The sequence below is a fragment of the Gobio gobio genome, assembly GCF_949357685.1.
Source record: "Gobio gobio genome assembly, chromosome: 1".
In the NCBI taxonomy this organism is placed as follows: Eukaryota; Metazoa; Chordata; class Actinopteri; order Cypriniformes; family Gobionidae; genus Gobio; species Gobio gobio.
In genome coordinates, this window is record NC_137097.1 from 5,624,534 (window position 1) to 5,635,621 (window position 11,088).

Consider the following 11,088-nt stretch of genomic DNA (forward strand, 5'->3'; position numbering starts at 1 on the left):
ATATGTATATATATAAATATTATATATATAAAACAATATTATATAGGTGCAGTTCCACACATTACTGATGGCAAATCATGCAGGACAATGGCGGAAAACTCATCCACTGTTATGGTCTTCCACCCTGTTAGGCGAGTCATTTTTAAATAATAATTTGACAGTTACGTTAAATGTTTTGCATACTTATGTCTTATTTTGAGAGGTGAGGAGCATTAACAGCATACAGTATATGTTTTTGAACACTTTTTTTTTTTTTTATTTACCATCCTGTTGGCAAAAATGGGTACAAAAGTACCTGTTCTTAATAAGCAAGACATTCTATTCATCAATAATAGTTGTTATTGTTTCAAGAATAAAAAACAATACCATGATGGCATAAGGGACATATACTATCCAAGAAAAGCTCATTATTGTTTAACATTTACATTATTAACATTTTGTGATAACTAACATTTTGTCCCTAACAGGGTGGAACACCTTCACTGCCAGTGTCTGAACAATCAATCTACCCATAATTATTATTTTTTTAAGTCCCTGAGCTTGACCAATGTGTATTCCTGATAGTTATTAAACGTGTCACTATTTTGGTAAAATGCTAAAAACATGAAAATCATGTACTTTTCCCCCCAACATTTATGAAGCCAAAATGTTACCGCATACCAGGAATGACCCATGTACATTCTTTTAACAATTTGTTGTGTTAGTTTTTAGTGTTTTTTTTTTTAGTCTAACCAGATGATTAAGTCCATTACCTCTCTCTCTGACTCTCTTATTAGTGACTGAACTACTGAACAAGAGCTGATTGAGACTCTCAGATTTAGTTTGATTTATTTTTCTTTCTGTTAATTATTCTCATCTTAAACAGGACAAACACTGAAAAACTCCTGGGGAAGCGACTGAGATCCACGCCACACAATATATCATTATAAAGATGGAGTTCATTAAAGAGGAGACTGAAGACATAAAGATGGTGTTTATTAAAGAGGAGACTGAAGACATAAATATGGAGTTTATTAAAGAGGAGAGTGAAGACGTGAAGATTAAAGAAACATTGAGAGTGAAAGATGAAGAAACTGAGGAACAAACAGGTTTGTTTCATTCTCAAAGTTCAACTCAGTCATTTGATCGATCTTGTATTAAAGAATAATGCTGAAGTAGCCTAAACAAAACAATTATTTTATGCTTTAAACCCAATATCTACTTGCTCGAAACATGTTAACATCCCTGAACATAAACAGCAGTAAATAAACATCAAATCAAGCAATAAATAATTCATAATTCAGGGCTCATTTGAGAGCAGTAGCACTGGTGCCACTAACTAGCGCTGAGGGGCGAGGGGGGATTTTAATCATAAAGGCCATATAGGCCCGGTTTCACAGACAGGGCTTAGACTAAGCCAGGATTAGGCCTTAGTTCAATTAGGACATTTAAGTAACTTTTATAAACATGCCCAAGAAAAAAACATTACTGGTGTGCATCTTGAGACAAAACAATGCCACTGACATATTTTAAGATTTGTCAGTGCAAGATTCTTTCAGTTAAAACATCTCAAACATGCATTTTAGTCTAGGATTAGCTTAAGCATTGTCTGTGAAACCGGGGGTTAATGTTATGGCCTGGTTTCACAGACGGTTTATATTTAACAGCAAATCATATGGGCTGTCAATGTTAACACGTGTAGCGGGTACAGGACTTAGTCCTTAACGCGCTAAAATATCCATCCATCCATCATCTTCCGCTTATCCGGGGCAGGGTCGCAGGGGCAACAGTCTAAGCAGAGACGTCCAGACTTCCCTCTCTCTAGCCACTTCCTCCAGCTCTTCCTGGGGAACCCCGAGGCGTTCCCAGGCCAGCCGGGAGACATAGTCCCTCCAGCGTGTCCTAGGTCTTCCCCGGGGCCTCCTCCCGGTGGGACGTGCCTGAAACACCTCCCTGGGAAGGCATCAAGGAGGCATCCGAAATAGATGCCCGAGCCACCTCAGCTGGCTCCTCTCGATGTGGAGGAGCAGCGGCTCTACTCCGAGTTCCTCCCGAGTGACTGAGCTTCTCACCCTAACTCCAAGGGAGCGCCCAGCCACCCTGCGGAGAAAGCTCCTTTCGGCTGCCTGTATCCGGGATCTTGTCCTTTCGGTCATGACCCACAGCTCATGACCATAGGTGAGAGTAGGAACGTAGATTGACCGGTAAATCGAGAGCTTTGCCTTGCAGCTCAGCTCCTTCTTCACCACGACAGACCGGTACATCGACCGCATTACTGCAGAAGCTGCACCGATCATCCTTCCCTCACTCGTGAACAAGACCCCAAGATACCTGAACTCCTCCACTTGAGGCAGGAACTCTCCACCCACCTGAAGCGGGCAAGCCACCCTTTTCCGACTGAGAACCATGGCCTCGGACTTGAAGGTGCTGATTCTCATCCCAGCCGCTTCACACTTGGCTGCAAACCGTTCCAGTGCACGCTGAAGGTCCTGGCTCGAGGAAGCCAACACGAAAACATCATCCGCAAAAAGCAGTGACGAAATCGTGTGGTCCCCAAACCGGACACTCTCTGGCCCTTGGCTGCGCCTAGAAATTCTGTCCATAAAAATTATGAACAGAACCGGTGACAAAGGGCAGCCCTGCCGGAGTCCAACATGCAACTGGGAACAAGTCTGACTTACTGCCGGCAATGCGGACCAAACTCCTGCTTCGGTCATACAGGGACTGGACAGCCCTCAGCAAAGGACCCCGGACCCCATATTCCCCCAGCACCCTCCACAGGACGCCACGAGGGACACAGTCGAATGCCTTCTCCAAATCCACAAAACACATGTGGACTTGTTGGGCAAACTCCCATGAACCCCCCAGCACCCTGGAAAGGGTATAGAGCTGGTCCAGTGTTCCACGACCGGGACGAAAACCACACTGTTCCTCCTGAATCCGAGGTTCCACTATCGGCCGAATTCTCCTCTCCAGTACCCTGGCATAGACTTTCCCGGGGAGGCTGAGAAGTGTGATCCCCCTATAGTTGGAACACACTCTCCGGTCCCCCTTCTTGAAAAGAGGGACCACCACCCCGGTCTGCCAGTCCAGAGGTACTGTTCCCGACCGCCATGCGATGTTGCAGAGGCGTGTCAGCCAAGACAGCCCCACAACATCCAGAGACTTGAGGTACTCAGGGCGGATCTCATCCACCCCCGGTGCCTTGCCACCGAGGAGCTTTTTAACCACCTCGATGACTTCAGCCCTGGTGATGGACGAGTCCACCTCTGAGTCCCCAGCCACTGCTTCCTCGACGGAAGACATGTCGGTGGGATTGAGGAGATCCTCGAAGTATTCCTTCCACCGCCCGACGATATCCCCAGTTGAGGTCAACAGGTGCCCATCTCCACTGTAAACAGTGTTGGTAGGGCACTGCTTCCCCCTCCCGAGGCGTCGAACGGTTTGCCAGAATCTCTTCGAGGCCGACCGATAGTCTTTCTCCATGGCCTCACCAAACTCCTCCCTGGCCCGATTTTTTGCCTCCACGACTACCCGGGCTGCAGTCCGCTTGGCCTGCCGGTACCGGTCAGCTGCCTCCGGAGTCCCTCAAGCCATCCAGGCCCGATAGGACTCTTTCTTCAGCTTGATGGCATCCCTTACTTCCGGTGTCCACCACCGGGTTCGGGGATTGCCGCCTCGACATGCACCAGAGACCTTACGGCCACAGCTCCGAGCGGCCGCAGCGACAATGGAGGTGGAGAACATGGTCCACTCGGACTCAATATCTCCACCCTCCCTCGGGATCCGGTCGAAGCTCTGCCGGAGGTGGGAGTTGAAGATCTCTCTGACAGGGGGCTCGGCCAAACGTTCCCAACAGACCCTCACAGTACGTTTGGGTCTGCCGGGTCTGTCCAGCTTCCTCCCCCGCCTTCGGATCCAACTCACCACCAGGTGGTGATCAGTTGACAGCTCCGCCCCTCTCTTCACCCGAGTGTCCAAGACATATGGCCGAAGGTCTGATGACACGACCACAAAGTCGAGTGAAAGACTTTTCTCGCCCTCGAGTAATGGATATTTATACCGTCAAAGTGCTGGAAAAAGTGTGAAGCACTTGAAAGTCCTACGGAAGTGCTTAAATTTCACTCTACGAACCCTGAAACAAATAATGTAAAACATTTGACTTTCTGCCACAATACCATGGTTATAGATAGCATTACTATATTAAATCCATTGTGAATGTTGGAGTTTTGTGGACTGAAACACCTTCTATAACTTTTTCCTGGTTTCCAAGTCTGATATTCGTTTTTAAACCCTTTTAAAAGAAATCCTGCAGGTCATAAGGAACTTTGATTTTCCACCTCCAAGACAGGACGAGTGCTATCCATTATGTCACATTTGTTTATCCTAAATGCCAGGTAAGGTGTCGTTTCCTTGCTTTACCCGAGAAAAAAATGCGTTGTCTTTGAAACAGAGTAGACTTTAAATTATATGCATCTGTGGTGAAATTACTTGATTTTCGTGTCAGTACATGTTTATTTTAATGCATACAATGTGCTGTCACTTTAATTCAGCAGTGCAGCACAGCACAGCAAAAAATAGACTCGGTACGGAAACGATCGCCACACTGCTGTATACACCACACCTGGTACCACTATTGAGTATAAGATCTGTAGATGGGACAGGCCACTCTGGTCCTGGGGAGCCTTTATTCTGCAGAGTTTAGCTCTATCCTTGATCAAACACATCTGCAAAATCCAACCCAACCCAAAAAAATCACCCTAAGGCTTCAGGACTGCTTGAAATTTACAGGCAGGCGACTTTGTTTAGGGATGAAACTTTAACGTTGCAAGACAGTGGCCCTCCAGGACCAAAGCTGCCCTGATCCATAGGATAGAATAGGGTATGGTATATAATGTACATGTTGTTGGTTTTGATACTATAAATGTCTAACTTGTTTAGTCTGTTTTGCCATAGATCTGATGGCACTGAAAGAGGCAAGTCATCATGACCCCATTGAAAGAGAAGAGAAAGACCTTTATGATAAACATCATGACTTCATGACTGGAGAAAGATCGACACAGGCTAAAAAGACTTCCTCACAAAAAAGAGCTCAAAAGACAGGAACTAAAAGTTATTTCGCCTGCCAACAGTGTGGAAAGAATTTCACTGATGAAGGAAACCTTGAAGTCCACATGAGAGTTCACACAGGAGAGAAGCCTTACAGCTGCCAACAGTGTGGAAAGAGTTTCAGAAATAAAGGACACCTTAACGATCACATGAGAATTCACACTGGAGAGAAGCCTTACAGCTGCCAACAGTGTGGAAAGAGTTTCAGACATAAAGGAAACCTTAACGATCACATGAGAATTCACACGGGAGAGAAGCCTTACAGCTGCCAACAGTGTGGAACGAGTTTCAGACATAAAGGAAACCTTAACAGACACATGAGAATTCACACCGGAGAGAACCCTTACACCTGCACTCAATGTGGAAAGAGTTTCAATGGAAAAGGAGACCTTAAAGTCCACATGAGAAGTCACACTGGAGAGAAGCCTTACACCTGCCAACAGTGTGGAAAGAGTTTAAGAAATAAAGGACACTTTAACGATCACATGAGAATTCACACTGGAGAGAAGCCTTGCACCTGCACTCAATGTGGAAAGAGTTTCAGACATAAAGGAAACCTTAACAGACACATGAGAAGTCACACAGGAGAGAAACCTTACACCTGCCAACAGTGTGGAAAGAGTTTCAGAAATAAAGTAAACCTTAACTATCATATGAGCGTTCACACTGGAGAGAAGCCTTTCACCTGCACTCAATGTGGAAAGAGTTTCAGACGTAAATTGACCCTTAATATCCACATGAGAATTCACACTGGAGAGAAGCCTTACACCTGCCAACAGTGTGGGAAGAGTTTTATTCAACGAGGAAGCTTTATAGCCCACATGAGAGTTCATACTGGAGAGAAGCCATACAACTGCCAACAGTGTGGAAAAAGTTTCAGAAATAAAGGAAAGCTTATAGTCCACATGAGAAGTCATACTGGAGAGATGCCATTTGCCTGCCAGTGTGGAAAGAGTTTCAGACGTAAAGAAAGCCTTAAAGACCACATGAGAGTTCACACTGGAGAGAAGCCTTACATCTGCAAACAGTGTGGAGAGTGTTTCAGTGGAAAAGGTCATCTTAAAGTTCACATGAGAGTTCACACAGGAGAGAAGCCTTTGACCTGTACTCTGTGTGGGAATGGCTTCGTATGGGAACGAAGCCTTCGGGAACACATGAATATTCACACTGGAGAAAAGCCATTTACATGTGATCAGTGTGGACAGAGTTTCAGACATAAATTGACCCTTAATCGCCACATGAGAATTCACACCGGAGAGAAGCCATTCACATGTGGTCAGTGTGGAAAGAGTTTCAGAAATAAAGTTAACCTTAATCGCCACATGAGAATTCACACCGGAGAGAAGCCATTCACATGTGGTCAGTGTGGAAAGAGTTTCAGATTTAAAGATAACCTTAAGTGCCACATGAGGATTCACTCGAACGGTTTTAGTTGTCATCAGTGAGGAATGAGTTTCACATACAGGAAACACTATGAGAATCATGTGATAACTCACACCAGAGAGAAGTTCCCATGTCTTCAGTGTGAGAAGAGTTACCCATATCAAAGAGATCTGAAACGCCATTTGAACACTCATTCTGGAAATAAATTGAAGTGTTTATCAGTGTGACAAGGTTTAAAGGAGCCATTTAAAAAATCAACTGATTTGTCTTTTACCATCACTTACAGATACACCTGAAAAGCTCTGCCATTTCAAATGGCACCAGAAAATATGTATCTGTGTGAAATCAGAGCAATTTTCATATTGCAGCTGAATCTGGGGTCCGTTCTTTGTACCCCGCTTAATACATCTAAGATGAATAGACAGATCCCAGATCTTCTAATCGTGATAACTGATCTCTGGCTAATTTTTAAAATGGTTTGTAAAGATTAAGAATGCTCATTCAGAACATGTCTGGGTCAGCAACATGGGTCAGAACAGGGGTCAGTGTTGGGTCCGCTTTTATTTATTATTTATATTCTACCTCTTGGTCAAATTTTTCGCACCTTTGGTATTAATTTCCATTTTTATGCTGATGTCACACAAGTCTATGTTTCTACAAGACCAAACGATTCGCATCCCCCCCTCTAATCTTTCTAAATGCTTGCAGGATGTGAACATCTTGAAGGCTAATAATTTTTTTTAAGTTAAATACCAATAAAACTGAAGCCCTTGTTGTTGGTGCTAGGTCTGCTTGATCCAAAGCTTAATCCTTCAACCTGTCCATTGATAACTGTCCGGTTAACTTTTCCACCCAAGTCAATAGCCTTGGGGTTATACTTGATAGTTTGCTTTCTTTTGGTTTACATATTAATAATATTTCACGCGCTGTACTCTTTCATATACGTAATATTGCTAGACTCCGTGCTTCACTTTCTCAACACAACACAGAAGTACTTATTCACGCCTTGGTTACATCCCGGATTGATTATTGTAATTCCCTCTTATTTGGTATTCCTAAAAAACAACTTCACAGATTGCAGTTAATTCAGAATTCAGCAGCCAGGATTGTTTCCCACTCATGTATCTTTGATCATTTTACTCCTATTCTTTTCCAATTGCACTGGCTTCCTGTCCATTACCGTGTACATTACAACATTCTACTCCTTACTTACAAAGCTCTACATAATTTGGCACCTTATTACCTTTCGGACCTTCTTCATCTGTATACTCCTGTTTGCTCTCTGAGATCATCTGAGGCAGAACTATTGTCTGTTCCAAATTTTAAGATGAGTTCCTTTGGTGGAAGGGCTTTTAGTTGTGCAGCTCCTAAGTTATGGAATTCTTTACCACGACACATTCGACAGCTGGATTCTATTTCCCAATTCAAAGCTCAGATAAAAACATTTTTGTTTAGAATGGCTTTTAATTATATGATTGATTGATTGATGTGTGAGTTGTCTTGTTTGCTTCTTATTTTTTTTCTTATTTCTTATCCTTCTTATCCTGTTTGTACAGTGTCCTTGAGTGCCTTGAAAGGCGCCTTTTAAATAAAAGGTATTATTATTATTATTATTATTATTATTATTATTATTATTAATTTGGTTCTTCAAATGAATTTGCAGATTGGATCAAAATATCTGGATTAAGTTGTCTGAGATTACTGTGCATTCTTATGTTCACTGGGCTGATGCATCAATACTCGAAATCACGACCAGTATGCAGCGATTGGCTGGTGGCAAGACAACATAATGACGTCATATATTTAAAGAAGCCACCTGGCAAAAAACTAATTTCTGGACCTTAAAAGGAAACAGCCAACACTCAAAATTATTTTATGATGCTGTTCACTTAATTTCATATTCATCTTGATTTAACGCAATTATATCAGGTTTCTGATTCAAATGTAATAGCTTCAAGTTATATTGACTTAAAACCGTTACTTTTATGACATAACTTGTTTTAATTTTGAAATAACATGTTTCAATCAAGTAACCCAATCAAACAGGACTTTCACTTCCCATCATGCTTTGCAAAGGGGCTGAATTCAGAGAGTAAATGTTTAAATAAAGTGCTGTTTGCTAAATTTTTAACAAGATGAGAGAATGGAGAGACTTTTTAATGTTTTGTTATGTTGGTATTTAAAAAGTTTGTGTTATGTTAGTGTTTTTGGAGTTCCCTTTCGAGAGAGTCACTCGTCTTGCGTTAGCATAATGCAGGGTGGTACTCCGTATTTCCTTGAGACTGAAGTAAATTTTATCTTTAAAATTTTCCATGTAAAATGCAGTGTAGCTGCAAAGTACACCTAGCAGAGCACAGGTGCTCGCTGATTGGCTGTGCTGCTATAACTGCAGGCAACCTATGGCGAGGCGGCTGAGCGGGGGGAGCCAATGGGACGTCCTCTTTGTTCCCGCCCGCATAGCCCTCCTGAATTTGCATAGCGAGCCTATAAAAGGCCATGCCTCGCCATAGGGACTCAGTTCAAATCTCCTTCAGCGACTCTTCACTTCGCTGATCTCCGGACCTGAAGTCGCCGTCGAAGAAGCACCTTAGCAGAACCCGAGCAACTTCTGAGGACGTCAGAGCCATCCGCCTTCAGACGCCGTGTTCCAGCTACGCTATCCGGCGTTAAATATATCCTTTTATACTCCCTTCACGAGCGTTGTTCCAAATGTCTCGTTGCGCTTTGTGCAGAAGCCCTCTGTCAAGCGGGGACCTTCACATCATCTGCCCGGCATGCCTCGGCCGAGACCACACCCTGGCGGCACTCTACCAGGACGGCTGCCCAGAGTGCGATAAAATGGCACTGCAGACCCTGCGGGCTCGGCTTGCCATTTTCGAGGATAACCCCGCTCCGCCTGCTCTCTCGTCGGCTCCACGCAAGAAAAAGCATCACGAACAGAGACAGCCGGAACAGCCATGTGCACGCATGCCGGACCCCTCCCCACGTGCAGCACACCCTCCTGTTACGTTCACACAGGAGGAACAGCGACCATCCCTTCCAATGGCCTGTTCGGTCTCCTTTGGTGGACCCCGTCAGGACCAAGAGGAAGAAACCAGCGACACTTCCCAACCAGCGAGTGGTCGGTTTCTGCCTCGGAGCACACCGCTTCGACACAGGCCGCCACAAGCGTCAGGGCAAGTGTCAACGCGGAACTGGAGCATGTGCTCTCGAGGGCCGTGGGAGACCTCGGGACCTGACCCGCCTAAGCAGGCCTAACCATTGCAGAAAAGAGAGCCTGGTTAAGTCCCGCCGCGGCCGGACCATCACAGCTCTCTCTGCCCCCCTGTCTCACAGTTCCCTCCAGCCAGGTGACTGGTTTCACAGAATTCGCAGTCAACAAGCCTGAGAACAAAAGCGCTCGCCTGCACCCAACTACCGTTCTCACGGCGACCCAAATAAATCACAAAAAGAGCTTGTTCAATGTAGTCAGTGTGCCAACTTCTCAGTTTGTACCCCTACACACGAACACTTTCCACACGCGTTCGCGCGACGTAAGTGCTGCAGCCGTTATGCACACGCCCACTTCACAGAGTGCGCCGTTTAACGTTGCCATTACACCTACCACTCCCCACATACAAATAGCTCCCCGTCACAGGCCATTCTTGAGATTCGCCTTCGAGGGACAGACTTATCAATACACAGTTCTGCCTTTTGGCCTATCTGTCGCGCCCCGCATTTTTACGTAATGCATGGACGCGGCACTAGCTCCCCTGAGATTAAAGGGAATGCGCATCCTCAACTACCTCAACGATTGGCTAGTCTTATCCCAATCAGAGGCTCAGCTAGTGACGCACAGATCCTTGCTCCTCAGCCATTTAAAAGGCCTGGGTCTCAGAATTAATACGGAAAAAAGCGTGCTATCCCCATTCCAGAATACATGTTTTCTGGTAGTGCACATAGACTCTATACTAATGAGAGCGCAGCTGACGTCACGTTGAGCGCACGCGCCATTCAGAGTCTGGCAGCTTCGTTCAAAACAGGCTTGTGCGTCCCTCTCAAGTAGTTCCAGAGGGTGCTAGGCCAGAAGGCCTCTGCATCAGCTGTGCTCAAGCTGGACTTGCTGCGCATGCGCCCCTTACAGTGCTGGCTAAAGTACCATGTCCCGACCTGGGCGTGGCATTCAGGCCGGCTGAGCATCAAGGTGAACCACGGCTGCATCAGAGTCCTGGCCCCTTGGCTAGTGGAAGACTGGTACCAGTCAGGGGTGAGCGCGGGCGCCACCACGAGATGGAAAGTAGTCTCGACAGATGCATCCAACCTAGGTTGGGGTGCCCTACATCAGCCTGTGGTCAGCAGAGGAGAAGAAGCTACACATAACTGTCTAGAGATGAGAGCGGTGATTTTAGCGCTCAAAGCTTTCCTTCCACTCTTAAAGGGACAGCATGTCCTGGTCCGCTCGGACAGCATGACAGTAGTCTCATATATAAACCGCCAGGGTAGGCTAAACTCATGCAGCCTACATATCATGGCAGAACGCCTCTTGATATGGGCAGCACGCAACCTGAGTTCATTGAGAGCAGCGCACATGCCGGGAATTCTGAACCAGGGGCCGGATATGCTATCCAGGAACAACGT

At 45.4% G+C, this 11,088-nt stretch overlaps 1 protein-coding gene across 1 annotated transcript; it reads right to left on the reverse strand.

Moving 5' to 3' along the window:
* Positions 1-4,428: 4,428 nt before the first annotated feature.
* On the reverse strand, positions 4,429-7,111 carry LOC307127865 (uncharacterized protein). The gene is made up of 2 exons (XM_079819336.1): positions 5,586-7,111; positions 4,429-5,250 (listed from the first exon to the last, which is right to left on the reverse strand). Exons 1-2 carry the CDS (start codon positions 6,663-6,665, stop codon positions 5,227-5,229), a joined length of 1,104 nt encoding a protein of 367 aa, XP_079675462.1. The 5' UTR covers positions 6,666-7,111; the 3' UTR covers positions 4,429-5,226.
* Positions 7,112-11,088: the final 3,977 nt, after the last annotated feature.

Excerpts from the sequence above, each read along its gene's own strand:
- LOC307127865 (XM_079819336.1), bottom strand. The coding sequence starts at position 6,665 with ATGAGTGTTCAAATGGCGTTTCAGATCTCTTTGATATGGGTAACTCTT. Across the intron at positions 5,251-5,585 it reads GTGCAAGGCTTCTCTCCAGT|TGTGAATTCTCATGTGATCG; the intron begins GTGAATTCTCAT and ends GCTTCTCTCCAG.